The sequence below is a fragment of the Arvicola amphibius genome, chromosome 6 (genome assembly GCF_903992535.2).
Source record: "Arvicola amphibius chromosome 6, mArvAmp1.2, whole genome shotgun sequence".
NCBI lineage: Eukaryota > Metazoa > Chordata > Mammalia > Rodentia > Cricetidae > Arvicola > Arvicola amphibius.
The window spans coordinates 88,487,389-88,503,240 of record NC_052052.2 but is presented as its reverse complement, the minus strand read 5'-3'; the positions used below and the strand labels follow the sequence as shown (position 1 = coordinate 88,503,240).

The following is a 15,852-nucleotide window of genomic DNA, read 5'->3' as shown; positions in this document are numbered from 1 at the left end:
GAGACCCAACACTTAGATAGGAGTCGAGGAAGGTCAAGGAAACAGAAAAATTCTCAAAATTGTGAAGTTGCCTTTTTTTGAATGGGAGAATTTCAGTATCACTCCTTTTCCTGATTGATTCTGTCTTGCCTATTTTTTTTTTTGCTAAAACATTATTATTTCTTCTTTTTTGGCTCAGCTTCTTAGTATCTCATCAGTGTTGCTTTCTGATGAAGCTGTATGGCATCCTATTTCATTATGGAACTTTGGTGTGATTGATCCCGAAACTCCACAACATGACATTGTTCTGTCGGCAGACACGTTTTAATCCCAGTTCAATAGCTGATTGCAGGAATGTTTGGCTGCCTGTGGGGAAGCATACAAGGACACAGATACGTGGAGTCTATGGAAATAGAGTCTATGTGATTGTACTTATGGGTATCTTCAAAGGCTAATCTTGGTTGTCAACTTGATTGTATGTGGAATTAACTAAAACTCAAGCAGCTGGGCACACCTGTGAGGGATTCTTCTTGGTTGGATCACTTGAGGACAGAAGGCCCACCCTGAATCTGGACACAGCTTCTGGTAGCAGGTGGAATAAAGGCCACGGAAGAAGGAGGGTTCTGCTCTTCGCATGCTTGCCCTCCCTCTCACTGGACAGTTCTCTGTTCTGTTCTTGATCTATTTCTTCGCTGGTGTTAGAACCCACTTCTTCAGAATTCCAGTGTAGAGCAGAAATTTGAAGCCCGTGAGGGCCTCCCTGGGACTGCTGAGACATCCAGTCTTTACCAGAACCTTTCAGTCAGGAGACAGCCATTGTTGCGCTATTTGGGTCACAGCATGAAAGAAACCAAATATATATTTATGGAACTTTTTAGATTCCTTTAGAGGTTTATCAGGTACCTTTATAGAACCCTGACTAAGGCAGTGTCCCACAACAAAAGTTTATTTGTTCAATGAGTTGGCAGTGGCATATACCACCGGAGAAACCCATCCCTTTAGACAGACGTGACAACACAATGGGGTTTTGCCTTGGTGTCTCTGGGTTAGCCAATGTTCCTGAACTCTTTCCAACTCCTTGGCAAAGTTTACCATTTTATGTCCTCTTTGTGCCCTCCAGAGCCTGAACTTCAGCACGTCTGTACAGCAGTTTGAGCTCTCTGTCCTGCTGTTGCAGGAGTGAAAATGGGGGCCAGGCTGGTGTCAGGAGTGTTCAGGGGGGTCTGACTTATCCTGGCGAGCACCTTCTATGTCCACACCCTACACGTGGCAAATCCTTCCCTACATACACACTACCCCCATCCTTGCCCTCCTCACCTCCCCCAGGAGAGGATGGAACAGTGGATCTCCACGGCTCCTAGTCCATAAAAGACTAGTCTGCTGTCTTATCACTGCTTTCTGCCATAGTGTGTGTGTGTGTGTGTGTGTGTGTGTGTGTGTGTGTGTGTGTGTGTGTGTGTACATTTTCCTAGGATTGACATGGTCCAAACACAAGTGACAGGAAAAGAGGGGAAAGGATGGGCAGTCCTGTGCAGGCTGTTCTGTTCTCCAACTCTGTCTCTGAAGCTCATGCAGCCTGGGTCCAGGTGCAGCCTTCTCCCTAAGCCTGTTCTCTCCGAGGACCCAGCGGGGTCGGGCGGTGGGCGGAGCGATACGGGGCGGTGGGCGGAGCGATGTGGGGCGGCGGGCGGGGCGTGCGGCTGTGCTCCGAGCATGCTCCGCCGGGTAGTAGCAGGCGGGGCGGCTCGTGCTGGTCCCCGGCCGGCCGAAGCGGCAGCGGCTGCTGCGCGGGACAGTATGCGGGGACCGCTCGGTAAGTCCTGGCAGCTGTGCGTTCGGCTCACTCCCCTGGCGTCCCACGGGCCCCACCTCAGCCTCCCGCGCGCGCCCCCAACTTCTCTAGCCCGGACATTGTTGGGTCCCTGCCTCGGCGTGAAGGGACGCCCGCGCCGCGGGTGGCAGCCCGGCCCCACGTCCCGCGGACTGAGATCCCCGTTCAGGTGCCCGGCGCGGGGAGGAGGCCGGGCTGGCGTTGGCTCTCGTGGGGCGCGGGTCTCGCGTGGGCCTCTTTCTCGTCCCGTGCCGCGATCTGGCGGACCCTCCAGCCCAGGACTGACAGTCCCGGTTCCCACGACGCCCTGGCCCGCGGGACCGGCGGTGGGACATCGGGAGTGGCCGCGCCCGCTCGGGTCTCCGCCCGGCCCCACCACCCGCCGGGGAGTGGCTGGCAGTCCGCTAAGCGGCTCAACGGGACGGAGCCGCCCGCGTCCCCACGCCCAGACCAGCCAGCCACAGTCTCCTCGCCCTCCCACCCCCCCGCTCCCCCCGCAGCCGGTGACCCGGGACTCCGGCCTCCACGCATTCCCCCCCCCCCCACACACACACACACACTCCCGCCTCCGGTCTCTGGCCGAAGAGGCTGAGAGCCTCGGGTTCTTCTTAGGGAGGAAAATATCTAGCGGGGAACTTAAGCCAGATCAGCCTGGCCGTGCCCCAGCCGGGTCTCATCTGTGCTCCGCTGTGGTCTCTCTGCCCAAGTCTGCGTGGTTGGCCCCGGCTGGACCACACAACTTCCAGGCTTTTCCTGTCCGGGACAGTTAATCTGTTTCTCCTACAGATTCGTGTTTTCTTTCTTTGGAATTTTGTCTTTTCAGACTCAGAAAGGAAAGATATCTAGGGATTGGGAGTGAGCCTTAGAAGATGGGAGGAGCCCTGAGAGGGAGGTGAGTGGTGGGATTCTGGCATCCTGAAACGCTTTGCATAGAGGATAGAAAAGATAAAAGTAGAGTATATTTAGCCCAAGTAACTAAAACTCAGGGAACCAGTCTTTTGTCAGGTGGACCGAGGCCATCTAATATAACAAGAACACCTACAGAAAGGACTTTGGGAGTTTTGTGGAGGTTTCTTTTCATGGGAGTTGTGTTGGACTTTTTTTTTGTAAAATGGGGAGTTTGAAATTTTTCTTTGGTTTTTCCACAATGTCTGTATCTTTGGACGTACCTTGATAGTAGGTCTAACCTTCCTCATCGTTTGGGCAAACTTCCTGAAGGTCTCTCCCAGTTACGCTGAGCAGACCACAATGGGGCAAACTTTCACTCCTACTGCAGTGGGCAAGCAAATATTTGCTGAACAGAGGCCTTTAATCTGTGGGACCTTCCTGCTGCAAACTCTCTGCTGCCAAGACTGGGAGGTGAGGGTCCAGAGGGCGCTGGGGACTTAGGGAGATAGGGTAGTGGGGGAACTCAGTTGTAGAGAGAGGAAAGTTTGTTTTTCCAACCTCTTGGAACATTGGCCATGCCTGGGCAGCCCCAAGCTCTGGACGGCTTGACAGGCTCATCCAAGTTATCTGGTAACTCATCTGAGAGGTCATGGCTTCCAGAGGCCTGCTGGATGTTGTTCCTTCACTAGGAGAGGTTAAATAGCCTTTGGAGATATGCAAAGAAAATAGATAATGGGTCAGTTTTTCAGTTTAAAAAAAAAGCAAATCTGAAAAGATACTAGAAATCTGCTTTGTGGCATGCAATTTAAAAATAAACCCCGTCTTTACTGTTAGCACCAAAGCCCAGGAGTTAGTGGCTCCTGCAGGTCCCCTGTCCTTGCTGGGAGAGTCATCTCCTTTGGAAGAACAGCAAACAGGGAGCATGGTCGGAGGCCAGTTTCTGTGTTAATGAGCTTGGCGAGACTTGATGGTAATTAATCTGGAGAGTTCAGAACATAGTGTTGGGCTGAAACGATTGTTCTGTCGTGGGTTTTACTTGATAAGCCAAGACTTTATCTCTGAAGTCCCCCCTCCCCCAGACTGTGGCCCAATTCTTGCTGCAGTTTCTCTTGGTTGTAACAGATGTTAGTTTTCACCTCTTGGGTGGGAAGGGTTATCTTCCTTGTGGAGCCTTGACTTCTAGAGCCTGGCTAGCGTGATGAATGCTGGGAGATACTAGTTTCTTAAAGCCAGGGAAAGGAAGACCCACCTTCTGACTCTACTACATATTTTAAACACAGCCCCCACCCCCTTTTTATTAATTTGCGTTTGGAGGGTCTTATTTAAAATGTGTTTATTACCTTTACTTTCTATAACTATATTTCCTGACGACTTTTAGAGGATGTGATTTAGATACACAAAGATATCTTGTCAGACCACTTTCTTAGGAGTCTTTGGCTGTGGTTGGCTCTGCCTTTATAGCATAACTCATGAAGCTTGGCTCTTCTACATGGACACACAGCTATGAGCAGGCCCTAAGGTACTCATTGAAGAAGTCAAGAAAAAAGAATGGAAGCAAGCATATTCTGGGGGAGGTGGGGCATCCATGGCTCCATTGTTACGGCGAGTTCACCAGGAACCTTTTCTTTCTTTTACCAAATCACTTAATTTTGTAATGTTTACTTTTGAAATAACTTCATGACTTTTATAATTAGTAGGTAAAAATTACATAAAATAATTTGAGCCTTCACATTTTTATAAAATGGTGACTTTTTATTCTAAAGGTATTTTAAATTTTAAAAAAGTAATAATAATAAGTATAATAGAAGCTTGTCCTGGGGAAGTTGGCTTATGATAATGGGATAAAATTAGAAAGTTTCAAACTGTTGCAGATTTTGCATTCCCCTCTCAAACAGAATATTAAAAAGAAAAATCTTACTTGGTTTTTATCTTTTCTTAATAACTTGTAATCTTACAGAAATGTCAATGAGGTACTTAGAGTATCATAAAAATGCAGTGGAGTAACCAAAGTACTGATCGTGTGACACAGAATTTGGAGGTGTGTGTGTGTGTGTCCCCGACCCTAGTGGAGATAAAGGAAATGGGATTAGGAGAGGCAATGCTTGTTTAAACACCGAAGCACATGGCATCTGACTCTGTGTTCCCCCTACCACCGTTAACCACCATTAACAGTGTGCCAAGACCGCTTGTTATTTTAGCCTGGTTTCCCATCTGTTCTGTTGCCCTTGTTACCTGAAGAAAAGTCAGGTCAGTGATGCTTGTCTTACCAAAGTGATCACTTCACAGACTGCATCTGCTCCTCATGGCTTCCACAAGTGGAACAACATGGGAACAAGTTCGTGAGAACGTCTTGTCTCAGGACTTAAACTGGAGCTGTGTGGTTATTTATTTAATAGTTGAGATTAGAGAGGGAAATGACAGCCCATTGTTCGTGATAAAACACACAGTTCTTCCACTGGGGAGAAAGCTCTATACGTGAACACGCCGTTAACAACATACTCCATTCTGGCTTGGTTTCTGGCTTGGCTATTTACCCCTTGTTTAAAGAAAGCACCTTGTTCTATATTAGTCATAACATTAGACCTAACTGTTGTCAATGCAGCAAATACTTGCACTGAGCTGCCAGTAGTTTAAGGGACCAGTGACACCTGATGCATGGAATGTCAGTGGATACAGCTGTGGAGTTTGGGGGATCGTTAGAGAGGAGCATCGTCTAATAAGCCATTAGAATGCAAGTTGTGACCGTGTGCTGGATCCCATCATCAGAGCGTGTGACTGAGGCTTCAGGAGCAGGTCAGGAGCCTTTGGCAGGTGGGACCTGAGCCTCATGTCATTTACCAGTCCTTTATTCTGTCTACAACATTCCTTTGATGACCATCGATTCTTCCTAACAGAAACTGTGTTTTCAAAGGTGCCTACCTGCACAATCCTACCTAAGACAGCCTTTGCTTGAAAAAGGGTTTAAACTAGAATACAAACCAAAAATCACTAGAAAGAGACAAACAACCATCCGCATACCCAGGTTATTAAAGCTTTGAAAAATCGACATTGTCAGGGGTAAGCTGCCTTAGGAATTCCATTATTACTTGTTGACAATATATTAAACTAATAGCTTATACTGATAAAATTTAAGTTACAATGTAATGTACTACTAAGTTATGAGTGTGATAAATGCTCATGAGTGCTGATTAATGATAAAGTAGTATATTGGGCTGGAGAGATGGCTTGGTGGTTAAGAATACTTACTGTTCTTGCCGACGATCCAAGTTCAATTCTCCACACCCATGTCAGATGTGACATTTCTCTGTGCCTGTGCAAACTTCAGCCCCCAATGTACTTAATGTCCCATCAAACAAACATTTAATTCAACATGTTATCATGAGTAAAACTATATAAATAGCATTAAATTTATATGTATGGGCCTCTGCTTATGTCATTAGGATGGGTCCCAAGAAGTGAAACTCAGTCCATAGAATTTCAGAGCTCTTACTGCTTATTATCTCGTTTGTTTTGTTTTCCTGGGATAGAATCTAGCTGTGTGGTCCAGGATGACTTGTCAAACCTCTTGGCTCAGCCTCCCACTGCCGTGATTAAAGGCAGGTACCATCGGTGGGGCTCCTAAGCTCTGTTGAAAAAGGAACTATCCATTTGCACACAACCCTCCCACACACTCAGAACACACAGATTACTGTACCCTCATCAGCAGCAAATATCCTTTCACAAATGTTCGGTGCTAGAGAGATGGCTCAGTGGTCTAGAGACTGTCTTGCTCTTGCGGAGAACCCAAAGTTGAGGTCAGTTCCCTGCAGCCATAGCAGGTGACTTGCAACTACCTGACAACCCCTTCTGGTGCTCTAAACGCACATACGCCTAAATAAAAATATGTACTTTTAAATTTTGGTAATCTGGAGTGTGAATGGTCACAATTTGGTTTAATTTTTATATCCTTAGCAATTTGGTTTGGTTTCTTTGATTTTGATGAGTGAATTTCAGATTTGTATTTGGGTATTTGTCTCTTCATGTTCAGGTCATGTTCTAAGCAAATTTTTAAAAGAAAGGTTCTTGTTTTGGCAATGAGTTTATTGATATTTTATTACCCTTACTGTCTTGGGAAGATTTATGACTACAAATATGAAAATAAAAATGTTATTTTTACAAATGGGAAGGGAGAAGAAATTGATAACAATTAAATGACATCTGTTTACTACTCCAAGTGATGGGACTTGGCATACTGAAAATAATATCATCACCGTGGAGGGTGTGACCGCGTGGGTTTGTCTCTATATTCTCCAGTGTCCTTCATATCCAGTGCTAAACACAGACCTTGAGGAATAAGGGCTGGAACAAGTGTGTTATTTGGAACGAAGAATTGCTGGTTGTAGAAACAATGTTCTGTTCACTGTGTGGCCGTTGCCTCTGTTCTCTTGGGTGGCCTCTGCATGGGTGCTAATGAGGCCAAGGTCAGAGATTTTAGCTGCACATGACCTATTTAGCTATTCTTTTTTTTCTACTTTTCTGTGGTCAGCTGACTAGGAAATAATGTAATGTTCCTCATATGAGAGACAGGCTGGAGGGAGGTCTAGCTTTCCAGAGCTGCGAATAACCTCAGTATATCAGCTTGCTTGTCCAGTGTGCTCTGTTAGGGATCCAAAGCTCTGCTTTTCAGGCTCCATCTGGACACACACGCATCCCACACATACACATACAACTCAAAGACAACTCACACAGCCAAAACACCCAACTCATATACATACAACTCTCTCTAACAAACCAAACGCATACACGTCAAAAAGAAAAGCAACTCTTAAACACAGACACACTCTCTTATACAGACTCTGTCTCACACACATGCACTGATACACAGCTCACATACCGGCATGCAGTCCCCCCCCTCTTTACCCACACCCCACTGCATGCTCAGGGACAGTGGGGAGTGGGAAGCACAGCTCCATCCTAATGCAAGAGCATTGTTAACAGCGGCTTCTGATTTTATAATTCAGTCATTTGACTATTAAGGACACAGGTGATATAGAACTCAGAAATCTGGCACAGTAAGTTGGTCTAAGTCAATGGTTCTCAGCCTTTCTAATGCTTCCACCCTTTAATACAGTTCCTCATGCTGTAGTGATCACCGAACCATAAAACTATTTTGTTGCTACTTCATAACTATTTTTTCTACTGTTTTGAACTGTACTGTGTACTGTTAATGAACTGATATGCGACCCCATAGGAGTTGTGACCCATAGAAGAATGACTGACTGGTCTAAGTGGCTTCACTCGGGTTCTTTGGAAGGGACAAAACTGGTCTTTTGATAAATAATAATAATCCATAGTGATTTGGGGGAAAAGGAAATTTTGGTGAATGGGTGGTGCCTTAGTCAGGGTTACTATTGCTGTGATGAAACACCTTGACTGGAAGAAACTTACTTCATTCCCAGTGCATCAGCTAAAGTAGTGAGGGCAGGGACTCAAGTGGCGTGGGACTTGGAGGCAGGAGCTGATGCAGAGGCCATGGAGAAATGCTACTTACTGTCTTGCTCTCCATGACTTGTTCAGCCTGCTTTCTTTTCCTTTTTTTTAAATTCATCTATTTATTTTATATCTCAGCCCCAGGACCACAGGGATGGCCTCATCCACAATGGACTCCCCCATCAATCACCAATTAAGAAAATGCCCTACAGGCTTGTTACAACCCAACCTTAAAGAGGCATTTTCTCAATTGAGACTTCCTCTTCTCTGATGACTCTAGTTGGTGTCAAGTTGACCTAAAACTAGCCAAGAAAGGTGGGTTGCATCAAAATCAAATTATTTGTTGTCTTCTGAAACAAAAATACTTTCTACAAACGGGTTGACTGTTGTCCTAGCCACACCAAGTCATACCTGGCATTTTTTTCAGAAGCTTTCTTCTTTGCCCTCTTTCCCATCCTTTTCTCCGCCAGCTCCCCTGTATGTCAGAGGGCTTTCTAACTCTTCCTCTGCTCTTCCCTTTCCTATCAGGTCCACCAAAGAGCAGCCTTATCCTTCCCCAGTAGCTGTGCAGAGTCCAGATTGTCAGCGTTGCAGGTAGCAGTTGTTCTCTTTTTCTTTAAGAATGCAAGGTCTTTGTTGCTGCCCCTTGCTCATTTGGTTTGGATGTTCTCCTGGCTTATCTGCTTTTTGGTTTTACATAATGGGCTACTTAGGAAGAACCTGAAACGCACAGTGACTTAGCGCCTGTGAAGGTCACCATACAGTTGAATGGTGTGTTTCTGAGTAACTCGCTTTGTCGCTTGCCTAAAAATTAATACTAGTGTTGCTGTGGTGTACTCAGTCAAATGGACGGCCTGTGTAAAGAGTGGCAAAGCCGCCTTCACCTAAACAGTAAAACAGGATTTCTTGTTAAACACAGGTGTAAGCTTGAGGCCACCACATCTTTTTCTTTCCTTGTTTGTGTTCATGCATTATTTTGTAAACCGGGAAACTAGTTAGTGGGTAGGAGAGAGATATATGTGGAGGGATCTGAACGAGTCACTGGGACTGCCATCCTAGACAGACCTGTGCAGACGTAAGAGCCGCCATTTAGACTCTGTGCAACCTCAGTGCTCTCACCTGTGAGGTGGAAATAGCCTGCGTCAGGGTCTGCCTGGGGATTCAAAGGGAAACAAGTTTCCCAGGCAGCTAACGTGACCTCTGTCACCTGGCAGACACACACACAGACTGTCCACTCTATCCCTTAGATTGCACACTTACTTACAACGCAAATCTCTCTCTCTCTCTCTCTCTCTCTCTCTCTCTCTCTCTCTCTCTCTCTCTCTCTCCCTCTCTCTCTCCCTTTTTCCCTCTCTCCCCCTCTCTCTGTCTCCCTCTCTCCCTCACCCTCTCTCCTTCTCTCCCTCTCTCCATCTTCCTCTCTCCCCTCCCCCACTCTCTCAGATTAATTACTACTTTTAAAAGTGTGTCTGTTTTTTAACTATGTGTATGTATGCTTGTATGTGTGGATGGGTATATGCATGTAAGTGCAGGTTCCCTTGGAAGCCAGAGGTGTTAGATCCCCAGGAGCTGGAGTTACAGACAGTTGTGAGCCACCTGACATGGGTGCTGGGGACTGAACTCAGGTCTTCTGGAAAGTCAGTAAGTGCCCCTAACTAGTGAACCATCTCTCTCCACCTCTAAAGATTTATTATTTTTTAGTGTGTGTGTGTGTGTGTGTGTGTGTGTGTGTGTGTGTGTGTGTGTGTGTGTCTAAAAGAGAGTATCAGACTTCCTGGAGCTGGAGTTCCTTGCAGCCTCCTGATCAGGGTGCCAGGAAGCAAACTCGGATCCTCTGAAAGAACAGTAACTGACTATTAAGACATTTCTTGAGCCCCATAAAGCAAGGTTTTCTTGTGATTTGTAGAGAGAGTTTATTGGGGTTAAGGGGCAAGGAGAGTAAAGAATAAATTAACTATGAATAGAAATGTATTGTGGACCTACAGGAGGGTGTTTTGAACAGTTCCTAGCTGGTTACAAACATTCCCAAGGGGGAACAGTGGGATAGTAAGATATAAACTAGATCTCATGAGTGAGTCACAAAGCCCAGAGAGAAAACCCTGACTCCTCAGCCCTCTTGCTTCTCTGGTTTACCTCCTTCTCCACCTAAATGAGAGCCTGCATGCTAATAAGCATTTCTTTTTTGGTCCCATCTCATGAGAGCATAATTTAAACCAGACCAATAGAGGTAAACAAAGGGTATTTGGGACTGAACCTGACCTTCCTTCCCACTCAGTGTTGTGTTTGATTTCTGGTTTTTTTTTTTTTTTTCATTGAAATGTAATGTTTGTTCTCTGGGAATCTTGCTTGTTCTCTGTCTCTCTTCCTCTCCCCCCCCCCCCTCTCTTTAGGTCTCACTCTAGTTGACCTTGAACATGCACAGATCCTTTCGCCTCTGTTTCCCAAATTCTGGGAGTTCCACACCTGCCTTTATTTTTTTTTAAGTTTTTTTAAAACTGTTTTCTATGCACGTGTGTTTCGCACATGTGTGTGCAATGTCAGGTCCTCCGGAAGAGCAGGCAGCACTTCAGCCCACTTTACCTGCCTTTAAATGTTTAGAAGAGAGGAATGACATTCCCAGAGTTTGCATTATCTTAACTATTCTTAGAATGTTAATTACATGCTCAGCATAAAACCTTTTATACAAGAAAAGAGACTTTTTATAGACCCAGTTTTTCTTCTTTGTGTATGCTGCCTTACGAAGTTTGTTTTAATGGAAGGACTTGTTTGGCTTAGTCCAAGTTGTACAAGGCCAAACTAGGGAAGAGCTTATGACGGAAGCCCCGTGAGGCATTCCCTGAGTCAGCTTGCCGGGTTCCCCTTGAGTCCTCTGATCTACACGGGGTGCCATGACATCTAGCAGCGGTAGTTAAGTCAGCAGCATCCTGCTTGGGGGTCACCTAGCCTCTCTTGGGTAAGTAGCAGATCCGTGTGCATATGAGAAAATGGGCTTGCTATTAAGGCACCCTAATACATGATGTCACAGCCACTTCATATCTGCCCTCCACCTCAGCTACTGGGGCAGACCATCTGCAATAGCTTCTCTTTGGACTCCTCTTCCCAATGACAGAGCCCTCTGGGACACAAGGCCCTTCACTAAGTGGTTAGCTCCTGTTGGGGTGCAGGCCTTCGAAGAATGTGGGAACGACAGAAAAGCTCAATACGCGCAAACACACAGAGCTTCCTGATGGCCTCCTCCAGCAGACGCCTAGAGCCAGAACGGCAGCGTGGAAGGTGTACTTCACTTCCCAGGCCCCGTGGGTTCTACTGTGTGCTGGTGGTGCCAGTCGGTGGTGGTCAGGCACCCTCAGGTTCAAACTCTAGTGGATCCGGAGTGAGGGCGGGAGGAAGTGATGGTGCTGTTCTTTGGGAGAAGGGTTTGTTCTTCCAGTGGTGCTCTGAAGACCAGAAAAGCAGCAGTATGTCGTGGCTAAGACCTTCCTTGAAAAGCCAAATTCGAAAAGGTAGAACAGCTTGATTTGCTATTGAGATCAAGGGACTTGTGAGACCAAAAAATTTCTCATAGTGTAATAGCGTTATTGAACTTGAACATACTTCAGAGGTCATTTTGCTTTACACCCTGACCATTAGAGGGATGACATCTCCATTGGTGTTTTTCAGACTAGTGCTTCGTGAAGTTATTTAGTAGGTCACGGCCAGTATTCTTAAAAAGTGAAATAGTAACTGTCTCGATCACTTTCTTGGGTATTTCCTTATCAGCATTTAATTCAAAAATTAATAATAAAATGTAGCCAAATGCATTAGTTGCTTTTCTCATGGCTGTGACCAAATATCTAACAAAGAATGACTTTCATTTTGATGCATGCATGAGAGGGCACATCCCGTCCCGGCAGGAAAGCACACAGCCACAGTCAAATGGACGAATGTTCATATTGTAGTGGGCGAGGGAGCAGGGAACTCAGGCCAGAACCATAGGGCTGACTCCAGAGTCTTCCTTTTGCTTTACAGGCCCTACAGCCTCTCAAAATAGGACCAACAACTGGAGAACAAGTGTTCAGAACACATGAGCCTATGAGCAGTATCTCACACTCATATCCTAACATGACCCCTCCCAAAAAATGTCTTTTTTTTTTCCCTCTGAGACAGGGACTCAACATTGTATCCTGGCTGACCTGGAATTTACTAGACATCCCAGGTTGGCCTTGTGCTTAGGACAGTCCTTCTGCCTCAGCTTCCCAAGTTTTGAGAAATGAGCTACTATGTGTGACTAAGAAGATGTTTATTGAATGAACTGACTGCAAAATAATATGGAGTGAAATCTGGGAAGAGGTTTTGTTTTGCTGAGACTCTTCCAAAGACCATGAAATGGGATAACATCTCTTTCCAATCATCCTGTCTTCACCCATGTACTTCAATCCCATGGAAGAAGTGACAGGCTCCCATCATATCTCTGATGCCTACTTTTAATTGCCCACTGTCTGTCCATCCAGACGGTACAAAGAATGTGTTCTTCATTATTAGTTCAGAGCTTGGTGCATACTATGCTCCTAGGAAATGTGTCCTATTGTTTTGTTCTTACAAAGAAATGTGCCGTTCGTGGTTACTTGGACGGGCTGAGTATCCGGTCAGTGGTGACACCTACCGAATATGAAGTTGGAGATGAAGAGCAACACAGCACCCCATGATACCGAAGGAGACAGAAAATGGCAAAGGCACAGGTGGAAAATCAACAGCGTGGCATAGTGATCTGCCATGTGATGTGCGTGCGCTCTTTCTCACTGGGCTTTCAGAGCGCTGCAGTCATCTGGATGATTGCTGCCATTTTCCATGTAGGAAAGCTCGAGGTGGCTCCTCGCCCACTTCAGGGACCACACCTGAAGAGTAGCTCACCAGACCCTGGGTCCTGCCTGATTCTGTGTTGTTTTAGCCACACTCTTTCCTTCCCAGTTACAAAACAACGTTATGACAGTGACAACCTCGGTGTGTGTCAGCCTTTGACATGTGTTTATCGTAACTTCCTCTGAAGAATTAAAAGCCATTGACTTCCAGTGTTGCTATCTTAGAACTGGAAGGAAATGAAAACTCCGTGGATACCCGAGCTCCCTCTTTGGTCCCTCATTGGTCCATCTTGGCAGCCACTGCAGTTAATGTGTCTGTAGTAAACTGCTACCTCTTGAGGCAGCCCATTCCTTTTTCAATGGAAAGCGACTTCAAAGAATCAAGCCAAACATAGGTGTTAGAATAATAGCGTACAGGGACCTGTAGGAGAAGGGTCAGTGCCTCACATGGATGTGGAAACAGCAGAGGCCACGCTGGGTAAAGGTGAAGGGTACATGTAAGGGGAAGAAGTCTTCCATGAGTCCGCTTGGCATTTGGGGTTATGGGTAAGGCCTGTGGGTCAGCTGGGGGCTCAGCTCTGAGCACTGAAGCCAGACTCTACTCCTTCTCCTGTGTGTTTCAGGCCCCAGAGTAAAACAGGTAAGACTTTCAACATCAGAGACCCCTTGACCTCAGTCATTGAGGTCACTTGGAAAAGCTGGAGCTCTTCTGAAGGACACACATGCCTTAGTGTGGTTGTCAGCCATTGAAGGTTTTTTCTGAATTGTGGGCACATACGGATGTTGGGTTTATTTACCAAACCCCAGTGGGACAGTGACCCACATGGATATTTTTTGAGAAAGGGATACATATAACCATCTCTGTATGAAGACACATATTCATAGGTATGGGCCTTTTATCCTGGGTCACCAGGAGTCTGTCTCTAAGACATGGTTTTACTCCTGAGGTCATCATGCCCAGAGTCCATTTTAAATGCCCAGTTTCCCACTTCTGTATTAACAAATGCAGTGTACCTATACAGCTCCTAGCTAGTCTTCAAAATGTTGCCCAGGTGCCCTGTCTCTCATTCATGCATCCATTCTACAAGTATTTCCAGAATGTATATTAATTGCTGGATGCTTGGGATATAGGCAGCAAAACCCCTAGCTAAACAGTCACCTTCCATATTCACACAGCCCTGAGTTGTGCTGCAACCTATTTTCTCTAGTGCTTAGTCAAGGCCCTTGCTAAGCTGACTTGAACAAATACTTGTTCCTTGAATCCTTCCTGATTGTATAAGTGAACGTCCTATCTGTGAATCCATGAAAGTCACAAAGTAGTTTCAGGAATGGTGACAGGGAATTTTCTCTGAGGTCACTAATGCCCAGAGCTTTCTGGCTTTCTACAATCTAGAGGGACACCATGCAGTTATAGACCTACAAAATGTGATCACCCCCAAGCTGACCACAGAGATATCTCTGTCTGTGTGTTCTAAGGGCATGTACCCAGTGGTCAGCAGAACAGTGTGGGATCCAGGGAGAATTCCCACTGGCAGAAAGTGCAGGCAACTTCATCACATCTGCATGCTGGCCAGATATATTTCCTAACAATTGCTTCTGTGGCCACAGTGAGTTTCCCTTCACCAGTGGAGGCCTGGGGAGGGTGGGTGTCTGCTTTGGTGTGGGCACTCATAAAGGCAACTCTTGGTTGCCCTTCCAGGGATGGGTCCTGCTGCCATGATGGTTCAGCCGCCTGAGCTCTGATGACACTGCGCCATGTACAGCGTGGAAGATCTCCTGATTTCTCATGGATACAAGCCAGCCCGAGATGTCTCAGCACCGTGTGAGGACAAATCAGAGGGATGCCGGCCGACGAGGACAAGAACCCGAGCTGACCAGCGCCTGTTGAATGGATATGAGGATGGCCCTACAGCCCATGCACACAGTAGGACATACCTGGGGACAGGGAATGTGAGCAGCTCTGAGAGCTGCAGCAGCAAGCCAAGAAGCCACGGGGAACGCCAGAGCACTTCTGCTTCCAGAGCTCCTGAGGCAGGGTAAGTGTCCTGGTGGCCCAGTGCTTTCTTTTGACTTGGAAGTTTGGCATTGGGTTATATGTAAGTAAATCATCTATTTCTGTTTGATTGAGTTGCGGGAGGGATGTCAAAGACGTTTTGCTTGGGCTGCATTTGGGGTCTGAGTTCTGGCTGTGGTCAGCCCAGGGCTGGGGTGCAGACCTTCATTCTCCTTGGTGTGTAAACAGATTCACCAAGGCCAGCAGCACATCTCCTGACTCTACTTTTCTTCTCTTGTGAAGTGGTTAGCTGTATAAGGAGCATCCTGGAACTTTGTAGAGCTCATTCATGCCCACCCCCACACTCCAGGATAATTGGCTTGCTCATGATGTATTTCAGTAGTTTGTAAATTCAGTGAATTGGAAAGGGGTTTGTACTCCCTATATTTGGCCCAACCTGTATTTATACCTGTGTTATCCTTCAGTGGTTGTCCTATCTGAACACAGGTCTACCTGTGGGGGTTCCTTAGGATAGAATAGGAGGGTGAGTTGCCTGGGGAATCTTGGCGAACATGAGAATGAGCCCCCAAACCCTTCCAAACAATTTTAGTTCATGCCATCCCTCCATCAAGCTGGGCTTATCTCAGGACAGGAAAAGTCTACAGAAACAGAGCTCTAGGTAGACAGTATGCTGTGAAACTGGCTGTAACCAGCCAGAGGAGAGGAAGAGACAAGTGAAGCTGGTGTCCAAAGAAATAAACAGTGTTGGGCTAAGAGAATGGGCAAGAACTGGCCTTCTGTAGTCATAGGTCAATTTTCCAGAGAAGAGCTGGTTTGTCTCCAGCTTTCAGACA

The 15,852-nt window shown here is 46.3% G+C and overlaps 1 protein-coding gene across 5 annotated transcripts in view; it reads left to right on the top strand.

The window, feature by feature from the left end:
- The first annotated feature begins 1,684 nt into the window (after positions 1-1,684).
- The window catches only part of Jcad (junctional cadherin 5 associated), a 37,562-nt gene continuing 23,394 nt past the window's right edge, over positions 1,685-15,852 (top strand). Inside the window, exons 1-4 of one of the 5 annotated variants that reach the window (XM_038332582.2) lie at positions 1,720-1,792; positions 2,634-2,702; positions 8,306-8,482; positions 14,705-15,041. In XM_038332582.2, coding sequence (XP_038188510.1) covers positions 14,761-15,041 — 281 coding nt within the window. In that variant the 5' untranslated portion in view covers positions 1,720-1,792; positions 2,634-2,702; positions 8,306-8,482; positions 14,705-14,760. Of the gene's footprint in view, positions 1,793-2,633; positions 2,703-8,305; positions 8,483-12,240; positions 14,613-14,704; positions 15,042-15,852 lie in introns of those variants that run through there. The other 4 variants (XM_038332581.2, XM_038332580.2, XM_038332583.2 and 1 more) reach the window with 4 other exon arrangements.